This window comes from Chelonoidis abingdonii, chromosome 3 (assembly GCF_003597395.2).
Source record: "Chelonoidis abingdonii isolate Lonesome George chromosome 3, CheloAbing_2.0, whole genome shotgun sequence".
NCBI lineage: Eukaryota > Metazoa > Chordata > Testudines > Testudinidae > Chelonoidis > Chelonoidis abingdonii.
Genome location: NC_133771.1, coordinates 71760606 through 71778599, shown reverse-complemented (window position 1 = coordinate 71778599; position 17994 = coordinate 71760606). Strand labels below are relative to the sequence as shown.

At 38.8% G+C, this 17994-nt stretch overlaps 1 protein-coding gene across 3 annotated transcripts in view; it reads left to right on the top strand.

Annotated features, from left to right (window-relative positions):
• RRAGD (Ras related GTP binding D) overlaps positions 1-7380 on the top strand; it is a 38243-nt gene extending 30863 nt beyond the window's left edge. For all 3 annotated transcript variants that reach the window (XM_032779585.2, XM_032779587.2, XM_032779586.2), the window contains 2 exons: positions 1047-1195; positions 4431-7380. In XM_032779585.2, the coding sequence (XP_032635476.1) occupies positions 1047-1195; positions 4431-4582 (301 nt within the window). In that variant the 3' untranslated portion in view covers positions 4583-7380. The remainder of the gene's footprint in view (positions 1-1046; positions 1196-4430) is intronic.
• The last annotated feature ends 10614 nt before the right edge of the window (positions 7381-17994 follow it).

Sequence of the window (17994 nt, the reverse complement as noted above, 5' to 3'; positions counted from 1 at the left end):
TTTATAACTTGTTGTGCACCATTAGTGGACATGGCACCTTATATACGTGTGCAAAAACTGTGACTGTCCCATGCGCTCTTTAGATAACTGTTTAGCATTTGTGACAAGTTAAAAATCTCTATTTGTCTTCTTATTGAGATATAGTGTAGTTTAGAGACATAAAGTAAGACTTGGGTATACGGATTTTTTTTAATTGGTTAGGATTATTTTAGCTTGCAGAGAGAGAGAGAGGAGTAAATGATAGAGACATGAAACTGCAGAGAAGCTGCTCTGATGCACATTTGACCTTTCCCCAAATACAAAACCATATAATAAATTGAAGACAAATGTAAGAGGAATAAAAGGAAATGCATATCCACAGAATGTGGAATCTTGAACTTGCTGCCCCAAGATATTGATGCGAATAGTTCATGAGACTGGGGCACATTACCCATTTAGAGTAATAAAATTGATATGTGCATTTACAGTACTGGGATCAAATTACGAAGTTTATCACAGTATTTGCTGATTATCAGCTTGAGTCAGGAAGAAGTCTCTCCTCTTGGTATACTGTTGCATAGGTAGGAGAGTTGTGGGGAATTTAATGCATTAACCTGAACTATCAGTCGGCTGCAACTGCCCAAATCAAGTTTCTATACTCAGAATTATCAGGCCAGAACAGAGTAATTGTTTCACAGTCTTTATCTGAACTGAGGTCAGAGTGTTATATATTAATAAAAATCCAAACAAGTTTGTGGTAGATTGGTCTATAACAGACAAGAAAGAAGTGTGGTTTACTTCAGGTTTGTGACAGTCAGGATATCTGGGTTCTGTTCCCAGCTCTCACAGACTTCCTATGTGACTTTAAACAAGTCCTTTAATCTCTCTCTCTATCTCAATTTTCATATTGTGTAAAAGAAGGATAATACTTATCTCAGAGAGAAGCTATGAAGCTGAATTTTTCATAAGCATATTTTGAGATGTTTAGATGGAAGGTTCTATATAGCCAAATAATTTAAATTTATCCAATGACTAACTACATGTTTTTTTTCAATCTTGCCATTTAGGCTCAAAGAAGATGGCGCGGGAACACCTTATGACAAAGAATCAACAGCAATCATAAAACTGAACAATACAACTGTCCTTTATCTAAAGGAGGTGACAAAATTCCTTGCTCTTGTTTGCTTTGTAAGAGAAGAAAGCTTTGAGAGAAAAGGTATTTTTAATTTTTTTTGTAGTAATCGATTTTTTTACTTCATATTCACGAGCTAATGAGTAACTGTGGGGTTGTCCCTAGATGTTGTTATGACTTCTAGTGGTATCACAAATATAAAATAAAAACGTATTTTGATATGGCTTTCATATCATTGTGCTTAAAATTATGAGGTGTTTTGTTGCCACTCAGATAAGATGAAATGATAAATATATGAACAACTTTCCTGTATGAAAGAAAGCCATACAATTAAATGTCAAAAGCAATAAGACTTCCATTTATACTAATACACAAAAAATGATTGTTTCCGCACATCTCTGCTAACTTTGCATTGCACTTATTGATATAAGAATATGTAATTGTAATATCCTATCCACAGAACCCAGGAGAAAATTGTTTGAGTCCTTACTTTTCAATGAGAAAAGATTTGTTTTGTTTTTACCTCTTTGAGATTTTTTTTTTTAAACTGCATGTTTGGAAACAGGAAGTTTTCAGGTTTTGTATATCACGTACAAAGCTTGTGAGTAACCACTCTGGCTCTTGCCAAGGTGAGTATTAACAACTCTACTTCACTGTCCAGCTGTTCATTCGCCAACGTCTCCTGAGCTGTTGGTCTTGGTCAGATTCCTAGTGGAGAGGTGTCTCTGTGTCTCCCAACCCACCAGTATTGTTGGTTCTAATAACCATACTTGACAGTCTTTTAAACTGAGCTGTGGAGAATGAACTATTATCTTAGCCCTAGAATGCACCTCCTCCCTCTCAAGATGAATGTACGTAAGCAGGTCAGTACGTAGTAATCAGCAATACTAATGCTATCCCTGTTCAGTGAATTGATTAGAGGATTTATTGGTCTTATTTTACGGAAATCCAGTCATAGTGGGTATCTTATCAATATAGAATGATTGATTGGTGTTGGTGTGAATATATAGCTCTAGTATCTTTGGTGTTGTCAAACTGGGATATTTCCTTAGCACTGAAGCTGGAATTAGCTCTTATATTTTTAATATTATACGTTGTGCTAACACTAATAAACATGCAATTGTGAAGAACGCCAAAGCAAGTCTGTCAGGCTTAACCCAAATTTTGCTGTGCTAGCACTACTGTGTTAAGACCTCCTCCATTATATTCTTTTAGTATAGTGAATTTTTCTTTAACTATACTCCATTATAGTGTGCAAGGAGTGTAATTTTGGAGTACTTATTGAGAAGACTACGCTTTAGAAAACAAAGCATGTTCTGAACAAACAATGCTTAACAGCCTTGGTGCTAGAGTATTCATTATTTTATATACACCTCTACCCCAATATAATGCGATACTATATAGCGCAAATTCCGATATACTGCGGTAAAGCAGCGCTCTAGGAGATGGGGCTGCTTTACCTCGTTACATCCAAATTCGTGTTACCGCAAGCAGTTCCTCTGTTCCCGCCCATTACTTGCTGCAGCCCTCCCCGGGGCCCCCTGCCCCTGCTCCGCCACACGTCTTCCCATAAGCGCGCTGCAGCTTCGCTTCTCCTCCCTCCCAGGCTTGCCGCGCCTGCCCCAGCTCACTTCTCCCTCTGCCTCCATGCTCTTGAGAGGAGGCGGAGGCAGAGGTGAGCTGGGGCAGGGGAGCTGCAGCAAGTAATGGGGGTGTGCAGAGGAACCGCTCCCTGCCCCAGCTCACCTCTGCTCCACTGCCACCTCCTTCTCCCATGAGTGCGCCGCTCAGCTCCACTTCTCCTCCCTCCTAGGCTTGCGCACCAAACAGCTGATTGACACGGCAAGCCTGGGAGGAAGGGGGGAGGCGGAGTGTAGGTGAGCTGGGGTGGGGGGCCTTGGGGAGGGCTGCAGCAAGTAATGGGGGGCACAGAGGAACCGCTCCCCGCTCTAGCTCATCTCCACCTCCTCCCTGAGCACACTGCCGCTGCTCTGCTTCTCCTCTCCCTTCCAGGCTGGCCAGGCCAAACAGCTGATTGGCACGGTAAACCTGGAAGGGAGGGAGAAGCGGTGCGGCAGCGGTGGCGCGCTCAGGAAGGAGGCGGAGGCAGAGCGGAGGTGAGATGGGGTGGGGAGCGGTTCCTCTCCCTACCCCAATATAACACGGCCTCACCTATAATACTATTGAGATTTTTCGGTTCCCAAGGACCATGTTATATAGGGGTAGAGCTGTATTTTATCATGTCTCCTCTTACTCATCTCCTTTCTAACAATGCTATTCTTTTCAATCTCTCTTCATAAGAGTCTTCCCAGGCTCTTTATAGTGTTTTTCCCACTCTTCTCTGAACCTCCTCTAGTTCAGCAACACTTTTTTTGAGATTGGATGACCAGTACTGCACACAGTATTCTAGATGATACTGCAACATTAATTAGTATAAAAAGCATTATAAGATTAACCATCCCATTCTTTATGTAACCTAATGTCTTGTTCACTTTTTTTTTAACGTATTTGTACACTGATCAGAAGTCTTCACTAAGGTGTCTGCAGTGATACCCAGGGCCCAGCTGTGAGCTGATACAGTTAATTTAGAACCCTGTTTGGTGTATGAATAGTTTTACATTTTTCCCCTCCAATATACATTACTTGGTATTTATAGACATTGAATTTCATTTGCCCTCGTGTTGCCTGTTCACCTACCTTGTTTAGGTCTCCCTGAACTTTCTCTTAGTCCTACCTGGTCTTGGCTAAAGGTATGTCCAAGCTCCAGTGGCACAACTATGAGACTGTAGCTATAGCCATGCAGTGTACAAGCTTCCTATACCGATGGAAGGGGTTTTTCCATCAGTGTAGTTGATTCGCTCTCTGAGAATTCTTCCATTGACCTAGCTGCATTTATGGTGTGGGGTTAGAGGAACTTAAGTACATTGCAAACGGCACAAAACTTTTTCCAGCCCTGAGTGATGTGGCTAGGTCGATCTAATTTTTAGGTGTACACCAGGGCCAAGTTAAATAACTCTGTCACGTGCAAATTTTGCTACCTTGTCTCTCTCCACCGCTTCTGCTTTTCAGATCATTAATAAATATATTAAATAACATGGGAATCTAGTACAGAATCATGAGATACCACACTGTAAATAATTCAGTTTTAATGTGCTTTTGCAGTAAATGAAAAATCATTGTCCATAAGATTGACCCAGTTAAGTGAGTCATTAGTAAATAAAATATGGAAAATAAGTTAATTTGATATTGTATTTTAATATTATATAAAGATTTTAGGATTTAAAATTCTTTTTTCCTTTTTGTCTCTCTCTTTTTCTAGGACTAATAGACTACAACTTCCATTGTTTTCGCAAGGCTATACATGAAGTATTTGAAGTGAGAATGAAAGTAGTGAGATCTAGAAAACATCAGAGTCAGATGCAAAAAAATAAAAGAGCCACCCCTAATGGCACACCTAGAGCACCACTGTAGCTGAAGTTCTAATGGCATTGTTGTCAGCAAGGCTCTTGTTGCACTGACTGAAGGGGAAGAGAAATGGGACTGATGTATTACATGGATTTTCCTCCCAACCCCTCAAAAAGGCACTGTTTAAACATTTTTATCCAGTCAATTTTTTCATATACAGTGAGCACTTTGAGCAAAATATTGTATATAAACATTGAGGTGAATATATGTTCTTGTAAGAATTCTCTTAATATATACTGTAAACTTTTTTCCAGGCCATATTAAGAAAAATCAGCTGTGACAGAAATGTTGGGTACATAATTTGCACTTTTTTTGTGTTCTCCTCGTGGAGTTAAACTTTGATAAACTTAGTTTTTTATGCTGATTTTCACGCGTGGTGTCAAGTAAAGTATAACGTGTAGTTTATATACACGCTACAATCAAATTGTTTACTAAACAATCAAGAAAACTTGATACAATTACTTTTTTAAAATTTATGACAGATTACATAACATTCATACAAATCCAACTTCATATATTTTTTTTCAATTTGTAAGTTGAAGAATTCTTATTTTGAAGTATGATAGCAATAAGAGCCTTACCAACTGGTAGGTAAAAATTAGCTTTTGTAAAACAGGCCTTTGGCTAAACTCTACCCAGCCTTCTCCATAACACTGGTAATGCCCTCTCAGTTGGGCTTTTTATTATAATTTACCTCAACATATATCTCTAAAATAACTTTCTATGCAGATATTATTTTGTAATACTGCTTTATGTTGCATTGGTGTTTTTATAACATTTCAGGAACAGGGTATGTAACTGAAGAATTTTATTTATATGCTTAGTTTGAGAGACTGAGCCTCTACAATTGGAGGAAGAAAAGGTTTGTATTTCATTTCTGCCATACCAATATAATATAAAGTTTCAGGGGTATTAAAGCATTAGAGGAAAATCCTAAAGTTGCTCATGCTGGGGCCCAGTTCTGCTTGCTTTACTTGGATCAAATCTGCCTTTGATTTCAGAGGGAGTTCTTAAATAAGGACTGAAGCATTGGTCTCTTCTAGTCTAATCTACATAGATGTGTAGCTACTTTCTCTTTTAACACTGATCACAGTGGCAGATGTGTCCTTGCAGCAATTACGGCACTACCAACCCCAAAAAGGAGAGCAGAGAGAAGTAAAACATGCCTTCTCAATTCTGTATTCATTTTATAGTTGTAGCTTAAAGAATTGCTCTGCCAAATGAAAGAGCACACAGGGAAGAGTAGCTCCTGTACCCACGCTTCCTACATTTAGGCTTATGTGCACATGGCTCTAGAACAGCTGCAAGAGTTCACTGAATAACCTTGTAACCGGAAAAGATAAGGGAGAAGCACTTTTGAAAGTTTTCTTTGTTAAAAAGTACACATCCAATTAAAACAAATTGTAATGCTGCACCTTTAATTGTGGACTAAAACCACCAGTATTTTTTGGCATATGACAGAAATAGAGAGTTTTTACCAACAGCAAACATAGTCATTGACAGACTTGCTGAATACATACACTGTACTCTGTTATAAGACCATCTTGGAACGTCTTATGGAATTCTTTAACTTTTGTTACTGTGCCCAACATCATGGTAGTAGAGTGCCAGCTGAGAGGGAAGATAAGAATGCAATATGTCTAAGTGAATATTAGTCTAAGGAGAAATTATTGGGTTTTAACCCTTCATTGCTGCCTAACATACATGATTTTTCTGTTTATCCTTTAGCCTTCAGTGGTTCCTTGGTCTGAGTTTATTGGACAGAAATGGAGTATTTTAAAATATGAATTTAATCAACAAATAGATCCTGTCTAGTGTATCTGATCAATGTTATGAAAAATATGCCAAACATATGGTTCTGAGAGCTATCTTAGTGCTTGGGAGAGATGGAGAGCACTTCTAGTACCCAAAAGGTGTGGAGGGGAGAGACATCAGTGTGACGAATAGGGGCTGCAGTGGTACACTGTGGTACATTGGTTAAAAAAAAAAAAGAAAGAAATGGGAAGCTCCTATACGAAACTTCAGATTCCCCAAATAAGAAGCGGGTAAATTCTTTACCTGGGTTTACATTATTGGCACTGGTTCAAGAGGGAGAGTGCTCCAAAAATACCAGGGAGAGTGAGCTCCTCCCAGTGTTACCCCTCTGACACTAGCTGGGGGGTTTTGTGGTGGGTTGGAGACAGCTGCCCCCAGCCTAAACAGTAATATCTTCTTTGGGGGTTCATAGTTACGTCAGTGAGTTCTCCCCTGTATTCTCCCCTCCACAGCACTTCCACTGGGTGGATTTGGGCCACAGTGTGTGCATATTTGTCTCCCTCTTTTGTTGCAATGATGTGTCAGGAGTATCAGTCTTCACCACTTCACTTCTCTCAGATGTATCTGATTACGTGGGGCAAGGAACATCTCCAGTACTGCCCATATATTGGACCAGACACTTCAAAGAATGCTACTGTTTTTTTTCCTGCCATAGAGTTGCTGCTGTGGGAACCAGGACTGAAGAGATTAATTAAGATATCTGGTTTCCTTATGTAAGCATGCACATTTTTCCACTAAACATGCAATCACAGTATCATATTTGTATGTGCATGTGGAGACACTGTCAATTTAGTTAAGCCTTACATTTTACATTATGTCGCGTATTATATTGTCACCAGGATGACTCTTGCAGCTATCATACAAAACTTCCAAGTGAATAAAATCAAGGTAAAAATCAAATAGTCTTACCTATGTTGCAAATAATATGTTGGATTATTAAAGCTGAAAGAACTGAAAGAATGTTAAAATCAGACTACTTTTGTTGTTCATTTTTTGCATTCCTCAGCTTGGATGATGATTCATCTTTTACTTTTGATTAGTCAGTCACTAAAAAAAAACCCTGTTATGTACTCATGTACTATCAGGAGTCTGAACTGTTTGAGCAGTGAAGCATAAGGGAGATTTTTTTTTTTTAAACGAACATGGGGTTTCCATTCTGTTTCTTTAAATTTCACGGTTGTTTTACATTTTGTAAAAACAAGCTTTTGCACAACCTAAATTTTAGGGCTGTATTTGAACAGGCAGTGCCCCTTTAAAATAAATACCTTGAATGTCCTTTATACATTTTTTTGCTTCTAGCTGCAGGAGTTGGTCAGTATTAACATACAAATTTCCATCAACTTGATTTTGTGGAGTAGGGCTATATAACTAATGCAGTAAGCAGAAGCCCAGAGTACATAAATGCAATTGATAGCACCGTGATTTCTTTTAAGAAGTTAAAATCTGTCCTGTCTTTCTGGGACCAGGAAGATTTTTTAAGATTACAGTATAGAATACCTTTCTATAATGCTGTGATTACAGGTGCAAAGTGCATTATTGAACATGTGTGTTCAGCAAGAAGGCGCTTTTGTGATATGTAATTGAAAACATAGTCACTCAAGAGCAGGGTTGCCAGCCTGCCTGGATTGGCCGAGAATCGTCTGGGATTGGCATCGATCTCCTGGTGACTATTGAAAGCAATCCGGGAGATTTTAATAGATACAGTACAATTAATGACATTACATCATGTAGGAAAAAAAATCTCCCAGAATAGCTTCAGTCAGAGTTGGCTCAAGAGTTGACTTTTTTTTGTAATGGCACAAAATAGTTTCTAGAAAATATTAAAATTGTGACTTGTATCATGGGGCCTGAAGCTTCACTCCGGTGAGATGAAAATACTTTGTGAAAAGTTTGAGCCTAATCTGACAAGGTATTATGGGACAAGGTGGGTGAGATAATATCTTTTATCTGACCAACTTCTGTTGATGAGAGACTCAAGCTTACATGGAGCTCTTCTGTAGGTCTGGGAAACGTATTTGTGTTGCCAGACCTGTAGAAGAGCTGTGTCTAAGCTCAAAAGCTTGTCTCTTTTACCAACAGAAATTGGTCCACTAAAAGATATTACCTCACCCACCTCGTCTCTCTAATAGCTTGGGACCGACATGGTTACAGCACTGCATAAGGCATTATAGAAACTTGGGGAGACGGGAAGTCTGCACATTTTCAAACTTACTAACAATTTTTTAGTTGTGTAGTATCTCAGAAATGACTTGCCTTCTAAACCTCAAATCCATTTTTAAGCACTTTCAAAGTTAAATCCACTATTTCAATAAATTGAGGAATTTGTAAAGTTAAATAATCCTGTATAGGTCACCATGTATAGTATCAATTGTTTGCTTCTGAGAGACATTTCTTGGATACTTTTCTTTTCAAGATGTTTTAATAGTAATCATTACAATTGTATTAAATTTGTTAGGAGATTTTAAACAACTTCTCAATTGCTAGCTAGTGCTATAAAGAGATAGTAAAATGCTTGTTTCCTATCACAGTAAGCGAGTTTGAAAATATCTTGTTCAACTTGGAGAATTAAGGGCCAGACTGCGCACACTGAGCAATACTCACATGGGTAATCCCATTAGAGTCAATAGGACAATTCATGTGTAACAGGTTCACGGTCTAACATAAGTGACTATTCTGGAGATGATATTGCTAAACTGAAGGACTGAACAATTGCAAGCCTACAACTGTAGTTCTGGCTAATCTTCTTGGGTGAAAGTTAGAAAACTGTTCCCAGAGAGTAGTTATCAGTGGTTCACAGTCATACTGGAAAGGCATAATGAGTGCGGTCCCGCAAGGATCAGTTCTGGATCCAGTTCTGTTCACTATCTTCATCAATGATTTAGATAATGACAGAGAGAGTACACTTATAAAGTTTACAGACAAAACCAAGCTGGGAGGGGTTGCAAGTGCTTTGGAAGATAGGATTATAATTCAAAATTATCCGGACAAACTGGAGAAATGGTCTGAAGTAGATAGGATGAAATTCAAAGTATTCCACTTAGGAAGGAACAATCAGTTGCACATATACAAAATGGGAAATAACTGCCTAGGATGGAGTACTGCAGAAAGAGATCTGGAGGTCATAATGGACCGCAAGCGAAATATGAGTCAACAGTGTAACGCTGTTGCAAAACAAATGAACATCATTCTGGGATGTATTAGCAGCAGTGTTGTAAGCAAGACATGAGAAGTAATTCTTCCCCTCTACTCTGCGCAGGCCTCAGCTAGAGTATTGTGTCCAGTTCTGGGTGCCACATTTCAGGAAAGATGTAGACAAATTGGAGAAAGTCCAGAAAAGAGCAACAAAAATGATTAAGGATCTAGAAAACGTGACCTATGAGGGAAGATTGAAAAAATTGTGTTTGTTTAGTCTGGAAAAGCGAAGACTCAGAGGGGACATGACAACAGTTTTCAAGCATAAAAGGTTGTTACAAGAAGGAGGAAGAAAAAAATTTGTTCTTAACCTCTGAGGATAGGACAAGAAGCAATGGGCTTAAACTGCGGCAAGGTTGGTTTAGGTTGGAACATTAGGAAAAACTTCTTAACTGTCAGGGTGTTTAAGCACTGGAGTAAATTGCCTAGGGAGGTTGTGGAATCTCCATCATTGGAGATTTTTAAAAGCAGATTAAACAAACACCTATCAGGGATGGTCTAGATAATACTTAGTCCTGCCATGAGTTCAGGGGACTTGACTAGATGACCTCTCGAGATCCCTTCCAGTCCTATGATTCTATACTGTAGTATCATAATGCCATATGTTCCCTTCACTGAGGAAAGCGTATGAGTATAAGTTTAAAGCTAAGGAAAACTCAGAAGTCTTCACATAAGGAAAGGTGACTACAGCATCTTCAGTTGCTTAATCTGGACCCTGGAGCACTATAAATTGTGAACAACTGCAGTATAACCTGAAAAATAGGATGGAAGTGGGGAAGGAAAAGGAGGCCAACAAACTACACCTAGCAATTTCTCCTTGCAAAGCAGTTATTAGATCCAATAATATTATTAACCAAAATCAGTTCTGGCTATGAAACTCTTATTTCTGCTATCTGCAGTGCTCTGGATACATGCCAGAAACATTCACTATTATTTCCATATCCGGAAGATGCAAAAACTAGAACATTGAGAGACCTGAAAGCAACAGCACCCAAATGCAGCCACCCAGTCAGCAGTATGCAGGTCCTAACACAGGCCTTCGTAAGCGCCTTCTGTACTTTTGAACCACTATTCAGTTAATTCTCTGACTACAACCTTGTCCCCGCAATGTGTGTTGTAGGTATCAGTGGTGTTTTCATGCTATCAAAAGAAATAAGAACAATTTTAAAAAGGAATGCCACAAGATGGTACACCACAGCTTCACACAAAGCATTTAGTTGGAGCTTGGTAGATTTTTTTCTCCTTCCATGTTGTTGCTTTATGGGAGATATAAATCTGACATAGATCTTTTACATCCCTAATTTCTATCAGGTTATCTTATCTGTTCTGATCAATGTTCCTTACACTATATTCTCTCTCGCTGTGTTTAGTCTAGTTCTAAATTGAAAATAAAATGTCTTCCACTGCTAATATTTGAGAAACTGTTTTACAGTTTCATAGACCTCACTAGCAGAAAACTTTTTTCTGATATTTATTCTAAAAGTTCTTACGCTTAGCTTCAATCCTTTTTATAATTCAAACTGATTTAAAACTATGGTGAAAAGGGAAAACAATATCGTAATTTGATATAATTCCACCCTCTTTGCAAACAAAAAACAATTTTTTCTTAATTTAGACTTCAGACAATGAAGACTACTCTAAACTACTCAAGACAAAGTTCTGCTTCAGCCAGCCAAATCAAACAAAGCTTGTTCCTTAGTTCTTTGTTTCATTTATGTTGTACCACTAATTACAAAATAATTTGGCAAAGCTCTCGGTTTCTTGACACCATAATTTTAGAATTAAACTCAGTGAAAACACAGTAATCTTTCCCCTGGAAAGAAGGTGCTGTGTATCTGTATAGTTATTATTGAAGCAGATGTACCAGGTCTGACTTCATAGAGAGGACTTCAAAAACTAAGACTACTAGTTTGTCAATTAAAACAGTCACAAGAGTGAAATGTCTGCAAGCTGTATCAAAACTTTTAAAAACACCATAATAAAGGCTCAAATTAAATATACCCCAAATTTAAAAAAAAACAGAAAGAGGACCAAAAAATGTCACTATGGCTAAACAACAGAGTAAAAGAAGTGGTTAAAGATAAAAAAGCATCCTTTAAAAATTAGAAGCCAAATCCTATTGAGGAAAATAGAAAGGCACATAAACGCTTACAAGTCGAGTGTAAAAGTATAATTAGGAAGGCAAAAAAAGAATTTGAAGAGCAAGTAAAAGTAAAATGCTCAAAAACTAATAAAAAATGTTTAAGTACGTCAGAAGCAGGAAGCCTGCCAACCAATCAGTGGGGCCACTGGACATTGGAGGTGCTAAACGAGCACTCAAGAAAGACAAGGCCATTGCGGAGAAGCTAAATTAATTCTTTGTATTGGTCTTCAGAGAATGTGAAGTAGATTCCCACATCTGAGCCATTCTCTTTAGGTGACAAATATGAGGAACTGTCTCACACTGAGTTGTCAATAGAGGAGGTTTGGAACAAATTGATAAACAGTAGCAAGTGACCAGATCAGATATTATTCACCCAAGAGTTCTGAAGGAACTCAAATCTGAAACTGCTTAAGTCAGCCACTGTACCAAATGACTAGAGGATAACTAATGTAATGCCAATTTTTGAAAAGGCTCCATAGGTGATCCTGGCAATTACAAGCCACTAAGCTTAACTTCAGTACCAGGAAAACTGGTTGAAACTATAGTAAAGAACAGAATTATCAGACATGTAGATGAACACGATTTGTTGGGGAAGAGTCAACACAGCTTTTGTAAAGGTAAATCATGCCTCACCAATCTATTAGAATTCTTTGAGGAGGTCAACAACCACGTGGACAAGAGTGATCCAGTGGATACAGTGTAGATGGACTTTCAGAAAGCCTTTGACAAGATCCCTCACCAAAAGCTATTAAGCAAACTAAGCTGTCATGGGATAAGAGGGAAGGTCCTCTTCTGGATCAGTAACTGGTTAAAATACAGGAAACAAAGGGAAGGAATAAATGGTCAGTTTTCATAATGGAGAGAGGTTAATAGTGGGGTCCCCCAGGGATCTGTGCTGGGATGAGTGCTGTTCAACACATTCATAAATGATCTGGAAACAGAGGTAAACTGAGGCAGCAAAGTTTACAGATGATACAACATTACTCAAGATAATTAAGTCCAAAGTAGAGTGAAAAGAGGATCAAAAGGATCTCACAAAACTGGGTGAGAGGGCAACAAAATGGCAAATTAAATTCAATGTTGATAAACAGGGCCGGCTCCAGGTTTTCTGCCACCACGTGGCGAAAAAAAAAAAAAGCTGATCATGCCACTTCATTCTTCAGCGGCAGTTTGGCAGCAAGTCCTTCACTCCCTCTCTTCCTCTTCGGCGGCACTTCGGTGGCAGCTCAAAGAGGAAGAGAGGGGCTGAAGAACCTGCCACCGAATTCCCGCCAAAGAGCTGGATGTGCTGCCCAGTAGCGGACAGAGTACTGCCCCTTTGTATTGGCCGCCTCGAGCACCTGCTTCCTTAGCTGGTGCCCACCCCTGTTGATAAATGTAAAGTAATGCACATTGGAAAGCATAATCCCATCTACTCATACCAAATGATGGAATCTAAATTAGTTGTTAACACCCAACAAAGAGATCTTGGAGTCACCATAGACAGTTTTCTGAAAATATGCTCTCAGTGTGCAGCAGCAGTTAAAAAAGCTAACAGTATGTTAGGAACCATTAGGAAAGGGATAAATAATAAAACAGAAAATATCATAATGCCCCTTTATAAATCCATTGTATGATCACACCTTGAATACTGCATGCAGTTCAGGTCACCCTATCTCAAAAAAGATATATTAGAAATGGAAAAGGTACAGGGAAGGGCAACAAAAATGATGAAGGGAATGAAACAGCTTCCATATGAGGAGAAATTAAAAAGACTGGGACTATTCAGTTTTGAAAAGAGGACTAAGGGCGATAAAATAGAGGCCTATAAAATCATGACTGGCATGAAGAAGGTGAATAAGGAAGTGTTATTTACCCCTTCACATAACACAAGAACCAGGAGTCATCCAATGAAATTAATAAACAACAGGATTAAAACAAACTTAAGGAAGTAATTTTTTATACAACATGCAGTCAATCTGTGGATCCTGTTGCTAGGGGATGTTGTGAAGGCCAAAACTATTAACTGGGTTAAAAAAGGTATAGATAACTTCATGGAGGGTAGATTCATCAATGGCTATTAGCCAAGATGGTCAAGGGTGCAACCCCGTGCTCTGGGTGTCCTTAAGCCTCTGACTTCCAGATGCTGGGACTGGATGACAGAGGGTGAATTAATTGAAACTGCCCTGTTCTGTTCATTCCCTTTGAAGCATCTGGCATTGGCCATGGTTGGAAGACAGGAACTAGTGCTGAGGACAATGGACATGGAGGATGAACCAGCTGGACTGAATGATCAGAGGGGTCCCAGGAACCCAGGCCTCTCTGCTCTGAAAGCATAGAGCATCCCTCTTCAAGGCAGGAGAGGGATAGCTCAGTGGTTTGAGCATTGGCCTCCTAAACCCAAGGTTGCAAGTTCAATCCTTAAGGGGTCATTTGGGGGTTGGTCCTGCTTTGAGCAGAGGGTTGGACTAGATGATCTCTTAAGGTCCCTTCCAACCCTAATAATCTATGATGCTGGGCTAGATGGACTATTGATCAGACCCAGTATGTAATGAGCACAATATGTGTTCCAAATAAGAGATAGCTGTTCAGTTTTATAATGGGGACATGTTATAAAACTATATAAATTAATGTTACTTTTAAAAAAGTTTATTTTGGTTATTTAAATTCTTTCAGCCAAATACCTGAGTTGAAAGGCTAGAAATTGTAAATTAATAAAGCAATTTGTTTTAAATGTGGTCCTTGGTGTCAGTAGGGGATACTACTTTTTAAAAGAAACCATTATACTTTTCCACAAACTTTTGAGATCTCATAAAACTCCCTTTGAAGAAATTATTTGCATGTGCATTTACAAGATCAGAGTATATAAAAATGCAATTATTTATATAGGCTCTAGTTAACATGTTATATTGCAATTCCACTTGAACAGACCAAATCCCTGCTGTATGAAAATCTGGCCCTATGTTGAGCTGGATCAGCCCTTGTCCCCAGCTGCTGGGAGCTGAAAAGCTGGGAAATGGAAGGGATGTTATTTATTAGCCATTCTCACATAATTACTTGACCTGCAGGAGAAAATGAACAATGATTCAATTTCACATTGGTTAGTTTAATTCACTAATATCCACAAGAGCACAGAAAAATGTATCAAACCTAGATACAAAATATGCATTAACCATACCGTTTTCCTTTACCAGTATCAGAAACCATGTGTTTGTGAGCTGATTGTGTAAAAAGTAAAAATGTGATTAATCTCTTTTTCTGAGGCCTGATTCATGATTTTTTTTTAAATATTTGGGGTCAGCAATAGTGGTTATCCTAAGTGTCTTGAAGGAAGTCACTTTATGAAGAGCTGTCAAATCTTGTTTCTTTCTCTGGTGGCTGCATATAGAAGGAAATATTTGTTTGCTGTAGCAATGTAAATACAGGTACATTTTAGTTTCTGTATACTACAACTGAGCACTTTTAGTTTTTCAGCATGGAAAATAGCCTAGTTAGATCATGTGACAATGTGTGCAGGTCCAATGCAGTGTTGCCAACATTTGTGGCCTTACTACAAGTCTCATAATATTTGATGTTTTTACTTAAAGCCCCAGCTCAGTCAAGTGATTATATGAGAATCTCACCTTTCATTTAAAAAACAAAGTTTCTAGACCTCCAGGTTGCAGAGAAGCTTGCAATGGAGCATGATGAAGGCTTGGAAACAGAAGGCAAATAATCCCTGGTATTGGGGGCCCTGACTTTTGAGGTTGGCAATATTGCCTATGGAAATTAGTGAAGGGGTGCTTGCAGCCATGGTACACACGGTCCTTCAGTGGGAGGCTATTACAAGCTAGCAGGTAGCATGGAGAGTTGTGGAGTTAAAACCTAGCTTCCTACACGTATCTAAAGGTAATCAAGATATGCAGTTAAACCTAGTACGGTAACCCATGTTCCCAAACTGGCAAAGATGTAATTTAATTGATTGAAAAAAAACTACAATAGATTCCTACTTTTTAAAAATTAAGACTGTATTTGGATTATTTCCGTAATATTTAGTCTGATGTAGTTATGATGACTGTGTATTTCTTCTTCTAGCTAGAAACGAATTGTTCATATTAAGTGCAGGTGCTTCCTTTGTGAGCTATATTAAGTGATGCTGTAACCGCTGTCAAGCACAATTACCATAACCCAAACAGAGACAACAGTCAACTCATCTAAATATTACTCTATTTGACCTACACAAGTATTCACCGGATGACACCTTTATTTAAAATGCCCTTCAGTCAGGAGGATTCTAAATTTCTTTACAGATTTTGGGCAAAGTACTGCCCTTATTATAGTGAAGAGTGAAAGGGTCTGGCCCTGTAGTGAGTCCCATAGCCATTCGACTAGTACGTGGCAAGATGACTCAGGGTAGCCAAGTGAGGAAGGACGGGCAAGTTTGTGTGCTGTGCCACTCCTTACTGATCCTTTAAAAACAAGTGGGACAAATTCACATGCACCATTCCTAGTGCCTGCAACATACCATCTGAAGATGTCAGACCCCCTAAACTGCTGATAAGAGAGATTGAGATATTTCAGAGGACAGAAAGATGGCAAATATAGTGCCAATCTATAAAAGGAGGAATAAGGACAACCCAGGGAATTACAGATTAGCCAGTTTAACTTCAGTACCCTAAAAGATGGAGCAAATAATTAAGCAATCAATTTGCAAACACCTAGAATATAATAAAGTGACAAGTAACAGTCAACATGGATTTGTCAAGAACAAATCATATCAAACAAAACTAATAGCTTTCTTTGACAGGGTAACAAGCCCTGTGAATGGGAGAAAGTGGTAGATGTGCTATATCTTGACTTTAGTAAGGCTTTTGATACAGTCTTGCATGACCTTCTCATAAACAAACTAGGGAAATATAGTGTAGATGGAGCTACTATAAGGTAGGTGCATAACTGGTTGAAAAACCATTCCCAGAGAGAAGTTATCAGGAGTTCACAGTCAAGCTGGAAGGGCATATATAGTGGGGTCCCACAGGGATCAGTCCTGGGTCTGGTTCTGTTCAATATCTTGATAAATGATTTAGATAATGGCATTGAGAGTATACTTATAAAGTTTGTGGAAGATTATCAAGCTGGAGGGGTTTCAGGTGCTTTGGAGGATAGGTTTAAAATTCAAAATGATCTAGACAAACTGGAGAAATGGTCTGAAATCAACAGGATTAAATTCAATTAGGACAAATGAAAAGTACTTCAGTTAGGAAGGAACAATCAATTGCACACATACAAAATGAGAAATGACTAGGAAGGAGTCCTGTGGAAGGGATTGGGGGGGTATAGCAGATCAAAAGCTAAATATGAGTGAACAGTGTCACACAGTTTCAAAAAGAAGGTAACATCATTCTGGGATGTATCAGCAGCAGTGCTGTAAGAAAGACATGAGAAATAATTCTTTCATTATTTAGCACTGATGAGGCTTTAACTGGAGTAATGTGTCCCGTTCTGGGTGCCACATTTCAAAAGAGATGTGGATAAATTGTAGGAAGTCCAGAGGTGAGCAACAAAAATGATTAGAGTTCTAGAAAACATGACCCATGAGGAAAGATTGAAAAAACTGGGTTTGTTTAGTAGGGAGAAGAGAAGACTAAGAGGGGACATAATACAGTTTTCAAGTACATACACGTTGTTACAAAGAGAAGGGTGAAAAATTGTTCTCCGTAACTTTTGAGGGTAGGACAAGAAACAATGGGGTTAAATTGCAGCAAGGGAGGTTTAGGTTAGAACTTAGGAAAAACTTCCTGTCAGAGTAGTTAAGCTCTGGAACAAATTGCATAGGGAGGTTGTGGAATCTCCATCACTGGAGTTTTTTAAGAACAGGTTAGACAAACGCTTGTCAGGAATGGTCTAGTTATTACTTAATCCTGCCTTGAATGCAGGAGACTGGACTAGATGACCTATTGAGGTCCCTTCCAGTCCTACACTTTTATATTTCTATGTTGATTAAGATGGGGCCATGTGTTCTTGGACATTACCTACACAACAGTGGGTCCTTTTGTGCACCAGCTGATGTAGTAGCTAATCTCTCAGCCTAATGCACTTCCGTGTTCTGTATTTGAATCCTGCCCTCCCGCTGTAAGGGTGAATCATGGTGAGAGGCAAGGTTATATACGCCCTGTTCTTCCAACTACTGTACCCAGAATTTTGCCCTGTATACATAAAGATCACTTGTCTACTACCGAAATGCAGCTAACTCTTAAATTGCCATGCTATGCCAACAACACTATGCAACAATTTTAGGAGCAGAAAGTGAAGA